The 15,140-nt window shown below is 41.2% G+C and overlaps 1 protein-coding gene across 2 annotated transcripts in view; it reads right to left on the minus strand.

Moving 5' to 3' along the window:
- LOC136878836 (BTB/POZ domain-containing protein 1) overlaps positions 1–15,140 on the minus strand; it is an 81,405-nt gene that overhangs the window by 45,654 nt on the left and 20,611 nt on the right. For both annotated transcript variants that reach the window (XM_067152374.2, XM_067152366.2), the window contains exon 3: positions 12,826–13,161. In XM_067152374.2, coding sequence (XP_067008475.2) covers positions 12,826–13,161 — 336 coding nt within the window. The remainder of the gene's footprint in view (positions 1–12,825; positions 13,162–15,140) is intronic.

Here is a 15,140-nt window from a genome sequence, read left to right on the forward strand (position 1 = left end):
TCTAATTCAATCATCCTTGGCTGCTCCTTTTAGTTACATTCTTACGACAGGCAGGGGATACCATGGCTGTAATCTTTGTCTGTGTCCCCCACCCACAGGGGGATAGAGAGAGAGGGAGAGAAAAGAAAAAAAGAAGGGATCCATCACTTCGAAAAATTGAAGCAGCGGAGAAAGAAAGGCAAGGGCCACAAAGGGCCTCTAGGACTCGAATGCTCTAATACCATCGGGGTTGGAAAAGAACAAGAGTTGGCCAAGGGAGGTCGGACAGGATAGATGAAAGTGAGAAGCCTGGCACAAGTGGAAGCAATGCCAGGACTAAGCTAAGGGCCCCATGGTCGCCAACCCGCGCTCCCAAGTAGAGAGCCCATGGGGCCCCTTTTAGTGGCCTCTTACAACATGCAGGGGATTCATACAGTTACTAGTTGGCTGTTGAAGTGAAAGAGCATATCTTCAGAGTGCTCAGAAGCTGCTGAACAAAGGGCTGCACATTGGAGATTTACCAAGAGAGGATAGGTTCGTAGTACAGGAGGGTGTGACCAACCTTCTTGCAAGAGAGTAGGCATTCTAGACATCGTAACTTGTGATTCCTAGCAGTTGTTACAGTCGCCTCATTAGTTATTGGTAGTACTGAGGAGGACCTGCAGTGGAGTGTTACTTATACCCATATTTACAATTTTTTTACGTCGGACGGACACAGATAGGTCTTATGGCGGCAATGGGACAGGAAAGGCCTAGGAGTGGGAAGGAAGCAGCCATGACCTTAATTAAGGTACAGCCCCAGCATCTGCCTGGTGTGAAAATGGGAAACCACGGAAAACCCTGTAGTGGAATGTGATATTTTGATATGCAAGACTACAATGTCAATTAAGTGTATTATGTGAAGCAAGAGCTTATGAAACATGCACCTGATCCCATTCTTTAAGTGTGTTCTGAAATCTTTCGGCTGTGCGAAGTTGAAAAAAAGAAGATCCTGACAGTCATTGGTTCTATATGACTGTGATATGATGAAAAATATGAGGGAGGCATTTAAGCCAGAGACTTGGAAACAGAAGAGTTAAAACAGAAAATTGCAGAAGAATAAATGAAGGTACAGGCAGAAGGAAAAGTGAAGCAGAACATAGTGATAAATTTGATAGGAGACTCAAGGGAGGGAAGTGTTTCATCTGTGAAAAATACACATGACATGCTTATCGTGGGTGACATTAGGCATGCTGGAGTAGCGATATTTCAAGGAGGACTGGTAAAAAGGTAGAAAAGGGCCGTGGTAACTGTCCAATCGTGTAACGTCAGAGCCCACCGCTATGACCAATTGCAAAAACATCAGTTACGATTTCAGCGAGCTAGTACACGTCTCAGTGATCACAGCCAGCTGCTGTCTTGCCTCGTGCAGCCTCTCTGCATGTTCCATTTCCCACTTTCTCCACTATTTCCTACCACATACAGCTGCCTATACTTGTTCTTGTTCTCATTATTATTAATGTCTTCATTAATGGTGAAGTTAGGGCTCTTGGCCCTCTCTTACAATATCTATACAGTCTAACTTAAAATCTTAGCAACAAATATAACCATTTACACAATCATACATCATTCACTCAGGCAGTTTTATAGTTCAGGAAATAATTTCGGAAATAAGTTCTTCAGGTTTGCAGATTTTCTAATATTCAGTGGAATACAGTTCTAGAATCTGGCACCCAACACTTGGAACGACTGGTTGAAAACAGTTGTTCTGTTGTTGGAAATGACGATGATATGGGAGCTGGCATGTGTATTACTGATGTAAAAGGAGGAAAGTGAGTTAAACAAAGAAGAAAGGTAGTGGGGCTGTGATTCATTCAACAATCTATAAACTAGAGTAGCTGTGTGTAACTTACATAGTTCAATGAATTTTAACCAGCCTAGTCTTTCAAAATAGAGTGTTATATGAGCAGAGTAATTTAATGAAAATATGAATCTTATAAATTAATTTATGTTTTTGGTAGCTTACTGGTCTGTTTATCAGTTGGACTGATAAGTACATCATCACAATAATTAAATAACAGGAGTATGAGTGTCTGAACCAGAATAACTTTTAAGTTTAGTGGGAGACAGGATGGTTGATATTTGAGAGGAGGAAGAGAAGCATGTACTCCCCTCCAATATACTTATTATGTGCTCATTCCAATTTGGATTTTCAGCTGGTCACGAGGTTGTGTGAGAAACTTGGGCTGATAAGTAAAAAGTGTAAAATGGGTGTGAATAAAACGTTAAACTTACAGTACTTAAAAGGTGGCTGTCCTCTCGAACTGGCCTGGCCTTCTCAAAGTTAATGGTCTCGTTCGTACGATCGTGTCTATTGTTGGCTCAGCTGTGTTTGCGAGGATGGGAGGAGCGAAGGGGGGAAGGGTGGTGCAGGACTGGTGGGGAGAGGTTGGGGATGGAGAGGGGGAAGTGGTAGTGAGTTGGAAAGATGGAGGCGGGGTTTGTTTTCATTATAGAAGTTCTGACAAGAAGTTCGCTGCCCTCCCGACCAGTTAAATTAAGGCAAACACACCTAGCCAACATAGGAAATAATCTTCGAGAAAGGGACCGCTAAACTGAGAAGAAATTGAGAATGCTGCTATTCTAAAATTTTTATTTCATCTGTGTTTTTTCCCATCACTTATCACATACATTTCACTTGGCACGCTGTCTCCTCTCTGGTTTCTCAAGTTTTTTTACCCCTCTCCTAGCCATTCGCGGGATGGTATTTCTACAAAGACAGATTGTTAGCCTGAATTTTCAACATAGTGATTTCGTCCTGTTTTTGAAGCGTTATCTAACTAAAAATTTTTTTAGTCTAAGAGGTTCGCAACCTCACTATTAGCACTTATTGTTTCGTTCCCGTCTGTTATCTTTCCTTTTCTTTCCTTAGGTTTAGCACATTTTTTTGGTTTCAATTATGTTCATTAACCCTTTGTTCACTGAATTTGTCTCAGCGAGTTATTTATTGCTCCATCTAGTGATGTAAATATTGTATATTGGTATTGTTTTTATTTCCATCTGTCCTTTTTGTTTTTCATTTGATTCTTTCATTATGTTTTTAACATATTTTTTTATATTATGTAGATTACATTAATCCCCCCTCCCCTTATTTCACTGAAGATGGCTCAAACGAATCAAAACATGTTTGAATTTTATTGCTCTATCTAATGATGGAATTATGTTTTGTATTGAATTAGGAGGATACATTTAATTTAATTTTTTGCTTTGTAAAGTGAAAACCACCAATATGGAATGATTCTAATATCTTGTAATGACATAACCTCGCAAATAATACGATCATGATTATACCAAAAAAGGTCCGTACATAACTATGTAAATAATAATAATAATAATAATAATAATAATAATAATAATAATAATAATAATAATAATAATAACAATAATAATAATAATAATAATAATAATAATATTATTTGCATTATTTACCCATGGGTTAGAGAATATTGTTTCCAAGTTATGTTAGTCTATTACACTTGCATTAAGACGTGTCCTTGCGAAGTGGAGTTCCCACTCCGTAAAGGGCATCTTATAGTCCTCTGAAGAATGAGTGGCAAAAGTGAGGTGATGACGTTCTGCCTCCCACTTCAGAGTGAGGAGATCACGATGGTAATTTCTAGTGCCAGACACAGCCGCAAAATGAATGGCTAGATGATTAGCAATCGAGAGTGGTTCAGTGATGTTGCTGCCTGCAATGGAAATTCTCAGTACTGAAAATGATCCATGTATACTCGAAATATGTTGAAATTTAGTTCATACTTGAGATGACGGTGTATGTGATGTCATAGACTGCCTACGAAAGTTTTTATGAGCGCGACAGCGTTCTTTGATAGCTGCTGCAATTTCTTCGTTCCACCATGGAATGAGTTTTTGGCAACAGTCCCTGAAAACGATGGAATGGACTCCTCAGCAACAGCAAGAATAACTTGTGTTATGTAAGTTATATCGCTGTCTACAGTCCGCTGGGTCACATTGTTAAAAACAGCTAGTGATGTGAACTTTGGCCAATCAGCATGTTTAAAAATCCATCGAGGCTCCTCCTCGATGGATTTTTGTTTCAACAAAGTAAGAACAATGTGAAAATGGTCACTGTCACAGAGATCACCGCGTGTATTCAACTGAAAGAGGGGAACCATCGTTCTGCATAACTCTCTTACTAATGTTTCCAACTCCCTTCCCCTGGGGCATGGCATTTCAGAGCCCCATATCGGGTGATGGGCGTTAAAATCGCCCAATAGGAGGAATGGAGGTGGAAGCTTATCTATAAGATCAGTTACATCATTTATATTAAAAGGGTGGCCTGGTGGAAAATAAACACTACCCACTGTTGCTATGACAGGCAGTGGAACGCGAACTGCTACAGTCTCCAGCGGGGTTCTTAGTGGAACCTGTTCGCTACAGGTATCAGAGCGGACAAAAATGCCAACACTACCAGAGGCCCAGTTGGCATAATGTCATTCTGTCAGGTATAATCGAAAATTTCTCAAGACTATATGATGACCTTGTCTGAGATTAGTTTCCTGAATACAGACTATACTCGCCAAATACTCACTAATTAGCTGGCACTGCTCAGCAAGATGCCTATCATAACCGTTACAATTCCACTGTAACAGTGCCATAGTGTGGACTAAGAAGGGATGAGTGTTAGGTTGTACTTGAAACCTAAGCACTGACATCAACATCTACATCCGTAGATGTAGAGAAAAGCTCAACATCCATCCCGTTGTTAACGGACGAGGGGACTAACGCCCAGAACTTTGACTTATTTTGGGGGCGGGATTTCGTCCTACAAGTGGAACACGCAGGTTTAGGAGTAGGCGTAACTGCTGGCGCCTATTCATACCCTCCAGATGGAGGGCACGATTTCCCTTTGCAGGAGAAGTGCGGGAGCCTCTAGTAAGGGCACTCTGTTTCTCTGCCTTCTTTTCTTGTTTAGACAGGCTGGGAGATAGTTTCCCAGCCCTGGTCGACTATGCCACCTCCACCGGCATGGGAACAGCTTTTGCCGACCTCTTTGTGGGAGAGGGGGTACACTTGGCCTTCCCCCCTGCTGCACCACCTTAGCAGTTCCAGCCAGCACAGATTGTTTGTGGTCGAAGGTTGGGTGGTCGTCCCCTTCGAGCTTTTACTCATTGTGGCTTTGCTCTGAGGAACAACAGCCGCCTTGGGTGCAGCGATCGTAACAGATTTAAAAGATGTAAACAATGAACCTGGAAGACTCTGTGCTATCTTCATGTAGTCTACCGTCTTGGCGGGTGCATTCATAGAAATGAACTTACGGCATGCTTCCTGGTAGGAAAGACAATCCAGGGCTTTGATCTCCTGGATCTTCTTCTCACCGAGATATACTGGACAGTTCCGATCTCGGGGTGAATGAAGACCAGGGCAGTTAGTGCACCTGTAAGGTGTTGTGTACTCTTCCAAGCCGTGAGTTCCTCTGCCTCATGTACCACATACAGACTGATTCGAGCAACGAGATACCATACGCCCGAACCTCTGGCATTGATAGCAGCACATGGGAGGCAGGATGTACGGCCTCACATCGCAGCGATAGGTTGTTACCTTGACTTTTTCTGGTAACAATGACAATGTGAAGGAGACAATGAACGCACTTGTGGCAACGTCTTCGCCGTTAACTTTGCATGTAATGCGCCAGACTTGACGCCACAGTGCTTCATGTCATCCATCAACTCATCGTCAGTGTTCAAGATGAGATCGTGGTGGAAGATAACTCCACGAACCAGATTCAAGGTATTGTGCTCCTCCACTTCAACGAAACATCGCCAAAGTGGTCGCACTTGAGCAACCGATCAGCTTGCATGGCAGTGCACTTTTTTAGCAACAAAGTACCATTGCGCATTTTCTTCAGATCTTCCAGTTCGCTGTAGACACCTATGTGCCTACTAAACAACATAGACTTAACCAGCTTGAAGTCACTCCCATCAGTTCTGGTAGCAACCATAAACCTAGGGAAGATGGATCCCATTCCTTCACACTGTGCTTGTTTTCAGGGGGTTGAACCCCTCAAAATATCAAATGTTAAAGACTTTGGTGGGGGACCACCTTGGGCAGGCTGAAGAAGTTTCGATGCCATGTCCGAAATCCTCCTCCCCGAATGCCACCCACTCCGATCAGGGGCCTCTGTTGCCGAACCAAGCAGCCAAGGCAATACCCTCCTGGTCGTAGCAGGTACTGTCGGGTTCCGACGTTGAACAATGTCAAATACGCGATGACCGAGGCAATGAGCACTAGGACTCCCTTCCTCCAATCATCCGCAATAGCATGTACCACATAGCATGTAGTGAGTAATAAATATATAGAAAAAGAATAAAAAACAATTAATAATAATATGTCCTTCTGGCATTTGGCTGTGCGGGGACCTGTGTTGTCAGGCGGATACTACTGTACGGATACATGGCGCTCCCACCCGCAGGCTTCCCGGGGTCACAAGCGGGTTTTCGGGCGTGATCACACATGTAAGAGGCCCATTTCAGAGCAGCACGCACATCAAGAATTTTGAACCGGTATACAAATAACCCTAAAAAAAAAGTGGGGATCGTTGGTCACATGACCCTTTCAGTTGCCTTTTATGACAGGCAGGGATCACCTGTGAATGTATTCAGCCCCTCCCATCTGCAGAGGGTCCAACACATGATAGCAAACCGCAATCCATGTCCACGCCTAGGTCGCTCCTTTTAGTCGCCTCTTACGACAGACACACAACAACACCAAATACCGACCCATCAAACAAACTGACGTTGCAAATTCAAGGCAGCTTTGAACCAAATTATATTCTTCCTTGCGTTATTCCCGCACAGTTGCAGGATCTGCATATCTGCAATGCTGTTATAATTTGTTATGATCAGATGCATACTCAGGTGTAGCGTTGACTTTTTTCATGTTGTCGCGAGTGCCAATTCGCAACACGTTCTTCTGTGGGAAATTATGGGGGGAGTGCATTGAACGAGGTTCGATTTGTGACCTCCCAGTCAGAAATCCCTAATAATCATGAGTAATTTAAGTGTAATAAAGCAAAAACAGTGGAAGTGAGCGATTAAGAGTAAATCAAATATCAGTGCAGTGAATAAGTGCAGAATTACAATTATAATTAAAAGCATTTTTTAAAGCTAGTCTCAACTTGGAACATACAGAGAGCCTGAGAGTGAAGCAAACTTGTGCAATCAGAATATTTGTCAGAGAAAGAAGTAAACAGACTAGGTCATCATAGTTAGAGGCTCAAATTGGGTGGACCAGGAAAAGCAAGCCTGTTGTTAGTCACGTAGCAAGGTGCTCTGTAAAATAAGAATGCACATTGTGCAATCACTCTTTCTAGAAGGAATCTCTGGAAGGTCACCAGAAACATGTACATGCAGGAGATACGTGGAACCACACTGGAAGTAACCAATAGAAAGCTAACAGATCAGTGATGTGAGGGAACATAGTAGTAGGGGATGATTTGTTGTAGAAGTTCAGAGAAGTGATAAAGGGGAGTGACAAGGGAGACTTAGTCATTCTGGTGGTTATTCTGATCGGGCATTCTGGTCTGGCAGTTATTCTGTTAACCTGGAAAGGAGCGTTCTCTTGGGAAGGGACAATCATTAGGTCACTTGGCAGAAAACGGGCTCTGTAGAATAAAGTCAGTGAAGATAGCAGTATATGGAATTAGTCAGATCAGGCAGCAGTTGAGCCTGCCATCAATCAGTGAAGACAGCAGTATAAGAAGTTATTCAAATTAAGTAGCAATCAAGACTGTCAAGCAGTAAAACTGGTTGGCAGTGTCCCACAGGGTGAAGTACAGAGACAGTACGTAGACAACTCACTGAGTGTTCGAAGGAGACAGTAACTTCAGTTCGCATTCACCTTAGAGTTCTGTGTTTGAGTCCTGAAACCATCAGGGAAGATTCAGAGGAACCCTACAACGAGGATTCAAGACAGAAGCGAGAAGAGAGAAGCTTCAAAACCCGAGATAAGTATCAACTAGTTAAGAGACCTTAAAGACTGAAGGGAATAAGTGTTGTATAGTGAATTGTAGAAGTGTGTGTATTTTCCAAAGAAGTCAGAGACTAATAAACTGTTTAATTTAAAAGTAATGTTGAGAGAAGAATAATTACAGGTGTGCTGTAGTATTATTATTGAAAAGGGTATACTTGATAATCTGTTTAAATAAATTAGAGTAAGAACTTAATGGTGTCAGTAAGTGTTTTCTATCAATCTGATATTTGAACCCTAGTGCCCAGCCTGTCCATTTCCTAGAATACGACAATGTCTTCCATAACCCTAACCAGCGCTTCCTGGGTCTTCCACATAGCAATCTTCCGACAGGGTCATCTCAAAGCTGTGTTAGCAGTTGAATCTATGGCACTTCAGTTGTGCCCATACCATCTCAGCCGCACCCCTCCCTTCTCCGCAAATTGAACAACATCTAATTGTAAACGGACAGTCTCATTTGACACATGGTCCCATCATGCCAACCCAAGGTTTCAACTCAGCATCCGCATCTCCATCATATGGATGTCTTTGTTCTGTGTCTTGATGTCTCCATAAAGGGAGACAAGATGAACAACAGTCTTGTATATTTTTGTCTTGAGTCTTTCGGGCATTCACCGATCACAAAAGACTCAAATGACTTGTCACCAGTTCATCCAGACTGTCTTGGCTCTACTATGGACATTGGGACAGATATTACTATTGCAGCTAATGACTGATTCAAGATTCTTTAACTTTGTGGTCTTCGTTAGCTATTTTTCCACCAAAGCTGAGGGTGACAGTCTGCAGTCCACTTTCCATGTCCTCTGTCTTTTGAGTACTGACCCTGATTCCACTGGTCTCAAGACAGGTCTTCCACTGTAGTACCTGCTGCTGCAATACCATGCAATTTTCTTATTCGAGACAAACATCATCAGTATAGAGAAAATACCACGGGTGTGGGGTGTTTGAAAGACGGCAGTTATTTAGTCCACGCAGAGAATAAATAATAGAAGCAAGTGGTCTGAGCCAGCCCAGTGCTGTTGAAATTACGACACAAAAGTTTTGTCCACTCAATGTAAGCTTTTGGGACACCGAGCAAACGTAGTGTTCTGAACCAAATGAAGCCGGGAAAAGCCACTGGCCCAAAGAATCTAATGGCAGAGCTGTGGTGCTCACAAAGATCAGATGCAGCAAAGCTGGTTAACATTGCCATTCAACCAAATTATTAAAGGGGGACAAATGCTGAGTGACTGGCAACAGTGTATGCTGAGTATGCTTACTACCATCTGAATTCTAAGCCATATGATGAAGATCTTAAATTGCATTCTTGCATTCTGGACCAGAAGATTCACAAGATCATCAAAATGACCAGGAATCAAGTTGGATTCATGAAAAACTGTTGCATATTTGATGTAATTTATAACATTTAAGTTTTCCAGTCTATTGAAACTAATGCAAGATTAATTACATTCATTTAATAACAGAATATACCTGAAAAACAACGTATCTCTGTTATTAATTAAATGATTTATTCAGGTATTTTTTATGTTTATTAATCTCCTGCATAGTTTTAACTGAAAACTTGAAGGTTATAAGCTTATATTAACTGAAAAAAAAAAATTATGTAATCCATTCTGCATAGCTCCTAGTTGAGAGGAACAATGAGGGAAGAACAAACCACTTCATCTCTCTTTTCTGGACGTCAAGAAAGGATTTGATCACATGCCATATGACCTAATTTGGTCAGCACTATAATGTGTCCTAGAATACTTCGTCAGTTGGGTGCAACTCCTTTCTGAAGCACCAAGAAGCTACGTCCAAGCCACTACAGGAACATCTGATAACTTTGACACTGCAGTTGGTACTGCAGGGCTCACCCCTATCAATACTTTATAGTACAACTACACCAAACAATATCCTGGACCCTTCTTTAAGCTGACATCATCATGCTAGCTGCTGAAAACAAATTTGACCTCCAACGCCAAACCCAGAAATGGAATGATCGAATGGCACAATTTGAGCTGCAACTTACCAGTAAGAAAACCAAATATATCAGACCATTCCTATAAGAAACAGGAGCAATCAAAGTTGATGGTGAGGACATGCTGCAAATGATGAAGTTTAAATATTTTTAATCTATAGTGCTGGTGATGGCCAATTTATCAAAGAGGTGAACATGAGGATTAATACAGTCTAGATGAAATAGTGAATGACAACAAGCATCACCTATGATTGCCAGATGAAAGACCACCTGAAATAAAAGATCAACTGTATCAATGTCCATCTTGTCCACTGCACTCACTGGTATGGTGAAAACGAAAATGAAAACCTACAACCTGTTTTCCAGTCATTGACCGGGTCAGGGATGTAATGAATGAATCTTATATAGGCTATTAGTACGATGGGGTCGCCACTCCCAAAGTGATTTATTAATGACTGATAGATGCTATGAAATGAGAACGGAGAGTGTTGCTGGAATGAAAGATGACAGGGAAAACCAGAGTACCCGGAGAAAAACCTGTCTCGCCTCCGCTTTGTCCAGCACAAATCTCACATGGAGTGACCGGGATTTGAACCACGGTATCCAGCGGTGAAAGGCCGACGCGCTGCTGTCTGAGCCACGGAGGCTCTCACTGGTATGGTAACCAACTACAAAAGAGGCAGAATTTCGACGATAATCATCATGCCAAAATGGTCAGCTGGTGTATCTACATTGGACTGTATTTCCCAAGGTAGACATAAGAAAGCACCAATCCATGAGAAAATGCACAACAGTAAACTATGATGATTTGAATATGTGTTACTGAGCAGACAAGAGAACAAAGGGCTAAGCTATGGAATAATAAGCTGATACACAAGGACAACAAGAAATGTTTTAAGGGATAGTCGACTCTACAAGATTCGACACATGATGGCCAGTGCCCTCAAAGAATGAGGCTATATGGTCTACAAGGAAGTGTCTGGATTGGCAGCAAATGGAAGCACCAGATGAAGAGATATCACTGCCTTTAAATTGGAAAACAAGAACGGAATGATCGTTGACCCAACGGTGCGATATGAATCGCATTCTGGTCAACCGGAAGAAGTGGATTTAGAGAAGCATTTATGACCCTACAGTCTCGTTTTATAAAAAAAATATGGACTGCAAAATATATCAGTCACAGGCTTGACGGTGGGAGATCAGGGAACAACTCCTTAATTCTTATCCCTGTTTTTTTCTATTTGCTTTACGTAGCACCGACAAAGAGGGGTCATATAGCGACGATGGGATAGGAAAGGCCTAGGAATGGGAAGGAAGCAGCTGTGGCCTTAATTAAGGTACAGCCCCAGCATTTGCCTGGTGTGAAAATGGGAAACCACGGAAAACCATCTTCAGGGATGCTGACAGTGGGGTTCGAACCCACTACCTCCCGGATGCAAGCTCACAGCTGCGCGACCCTAACCGCATGGCCAACTCGCCCGGTATCGCTGTTTTGGACTTCATTAGATTTAGAAAAACATCTGTTAACAAACATAGCAGTAGCTGCCATCCACGGTTCAATATTCATTTTAAGAAACCATTTATACAGTCAATAGCATCGTGTGCGTACGTTTTGCTTCTTAATTCCTGTTTGAACTGTATGCGAAAGACATTTCATATTCCATGCTCATATGATTCATTAAATTTTTTTTTATAACCTGTTAAACAGTGAGTGTAAGTTTTGTATTGAATAAATGAAGTATACTTTGTCCTCGTGGCAACCCTATAATTAGGGAAGTTATAAAATAAAAATGACCAAACAAATGAAGACAGCAGAGCCACGTGGTCACTAGGTAGGATATAAACTGATGAAAATGATGAATATACCACAAATATACAGTACAATACTTTTTTAATCTCTCTTTTTTGTTGGTAACAAATATCTTTTGATTTCAATTTTTAGTGGAGGACATATTTGGCAGCATACAGTAAGCTTCTTTTGCTGTGTCCAGTAATGCTACTTTGGTCCACATGCTTTTTTCTTCTTATCCCTTTTATTTTCTTTTGAATGGGCCTAATTGTTTAACCACTGAGCTTTGATCTTTGCCCAGTATTTTTTCTTTTTTTTTGAAACCGTTCGATTCTTCGGTCTGCCGAAACTCGTTTTGAATAAGTTTATAAACTACTTGAAGATGCTAGTTGCTTTACGTCGCACCGACACAGATATGTCTTATGGCGACGATGGGACAGGGAAAGGCTAGGAGTGGGAAGGAAGCGGCCGTGGCCTTAATTAAGGTACAGCCCCAGCATTTGCCTGGTGTGAAAATGGGAAACCACGGAAAACCATCTTCAGGGCTGCCGACAGTGGGGTTCGAACCTACTATCTCCCGAATACTGGATACTGGCCGCACTTAAGCGACTGCAGCTATCGAGCTCGGTACTTGAAAATGAAACCTTAAGATAACAGAATTATACCTGAAAAAGAAACAAATTAATATAGAATGACATGTTCTGTTCTTGAAAAAACGCCATCAGATTCTATTAAATCATGCTCAAAATATTTAGAAATGTACAAACATTTATGTTTATTTCTATTTAAATCCTTAAAAACTTGAAATTTCTGAACTTATCTTAATAAAGTCCTCACTTCTCTCCACTCTAGCATAGAATACGAGTTGTTACAATACCGATATTCAGTCAATGGCATGAGCCCAGCTGGCCAGTCAGTCCGGTGACTTTTCGCCATGCCACGCCCCTTACCATGGCTACATGCTGTATTTTACTTTTAGGTATTTTATTTTTAGTGATCCTCTTATGTTAGTTACCACTAAGGAATAAAAATTAAATGCTGTATATATATAAAAAAAAAAAAGAAATACCTGACAACGGCTTGGTACAGCTTAGCTTCCCGTATTCGCAAAGTGTCTCGTTCCAGGACAGCACTCAAAGTATCAAGATCAATATCAGTAAATCCATCAGCAGCAAGGGCTTCTGCAGTGTTCTTATCTATCATTTCAAGACATAATGCTGCTAGCTGGGGCTCATCAAACAGGCGTGCTTGGGTAAGCAACATGAAAGCATTATCACTGCTTAAGTTGCTCTTCAGGAAATCAACACAATGTTTCTCTAGAGCTGGTACTGCATACTTCTTAGCTGTGTACAGTGTAGTCATTACAGTCTCAGGACCAATCTGAACCTCATCAGAATACAAAAACCTGAAAAGAAAAAGATGACAAAAATGATTTGATGTATGCTTGAGAAATTCAAACATTAATCTACTGTAAGAATACTACGAGTGGTGTACTATACTGTTTTACACTTTATTTTTTGTACATCTGGGTATGGTTCACATTTCACTTTTGAAGATGGTGACGTGTACCTAGTGTCTTGTTCCACCGTTTGGTAGCAGCACACGCACAGTGGCCAATGAATGCACTCGTCATGGCCATTTCATAACAACACTGTCAGCGTAGGAGCAGACAACATGGAAAGCAACTGACAGGGACAGCGCTATACGACTTGGTTCCTATAGAAAGAAGGCGTGACCACTGCAGAAATTCATCGGCGCTAGAACATGCGATGTCTCGGAAAACAGTTTACAACTGGTTGGAAGGACAAGGGAACCAGTTCTGGAAGGAATGTGACAGTGTCAACACCAGCCAACATTACCTGGGTCGAACAGGCCATCAAAGGAAACAAATGCATCACATTTACGGAAATGGAGGCAGCCACAGGAATTAGCTGAAACATCCTGCAGTGGATCATGCATGGCCACTTACAGTTTGGGAAGGTTTCATCCACTTGGGTGCCTAGACTCTTGTCTGCAGACAAAAAGCAGAGGCGTGTGGATGTGTGCAGAGAACTTTTGCAACGCCATGATCAAAATCCAACCAATTTCATGGCTAGGCTTATGACTGTTGATGAGACATGGCTTTATTACCATGAGCCACAAACGAAACAACAATCGATGCAATGGAAGCATAGGGGCAGTCCACCGCCAAAGAAATGTTGAACAGTGATTATCATCTGTTTGGGAACATGAAGAAACCTCTGCATGGTCGCCGTTTTGCGGATTTTGCATAACTGGACGCAGCTGTCAAGGCATGGGTATGCAGCACACCGAAAGAATGGTTTCAGGAAGGTCTGGAGAGACTGACACATCGATGGCAAAAGTTCATACAGTTACAAGGATCTTATATTGAGAAGTGGATGTAACGACTGTGTAATGTACTTCATTTGGGAAGAAAAAAGTAAAGTGAAAAACAATATAGTATGCCCTTTGTATATTAAATCCTCATCAATCCTTGAGAGTACATGTGGGTTTTTTTTTTTTTTTTTTTTCTGATAAGATCAAAGTCAAGATGCTACTGAGCAAGTTCACCTTCTACAATCTTGGGAACTCACCTACTTGCAAGTATACTTGTCCAGCAATTGTTTTGTTGTGATTAATTTCCCTCTAGCTAGTTCAACAGTAGTACTGTACTGTTGATAAATTTGACCACGATAGGTGTTATTTATTCCCATATTGACTTGTATAATCTCATAGAAAACTATTTAAAATAGGATTATTACTATTATTATTATTTTTTTGCTATTTGCTTTATGTCACACTGACACAGATATGTCTTATGGTGACGATGGGATAGGAAAGGCCTAGGAATAGGAAGAAAGCGGCTGTTGCCTTAATTAAGGTACAGCCCCAGCATTTGCCTGGTGTGAAAATGGGAAACCACGGGAAACCATCTTCAGGGCTGCCGACAGTGGGGTTCGAAACAACTATCTCCCGATTACTGGATAACGGCCGCACTTAAGCGACTGCAGCTATCAAGGTCGGTAGAATAGGATGCTGGGAAGATCCGTCTTTCCAATACATTTTATGTTAATCAATCTTATTTATTAATTAAAAACATCATACATGTTTCAAGACAAACCAACATTCTCTTCTTCAGCAATAATATAAATTCATTTATTTTGTCAAATTGTTACACTGTTTTATTCATTGACTAAATCATTATATAAAAAATCTGTTTTAAATTTAGACTTTGACAAATGAAGTAAGTTTATATTATCACTGAGGGAGAGAATATTTGTTTTCCTTGAAACATGTACAGTGGTTTTAATTAATTAATAAGATTGATTAACATAAAATGAATTGACAAGGCAGATATTTCCTGGATCCTATTTGAAAAGAGTT

Source organism: Anabrus simplex, chromosome 1, assembly GCF_040414725.1.
Source record: "Anabrus simplex isolate iqAnaSimp1 chromosome 1, ASM4041472v1, whole genome shotgun sequence".
NCBI lineage: Eukaryota > Metazoa > Arthropoda > Insecta > Orthoptera > Tettigoniidae > Anabrus > Anabrus simplex.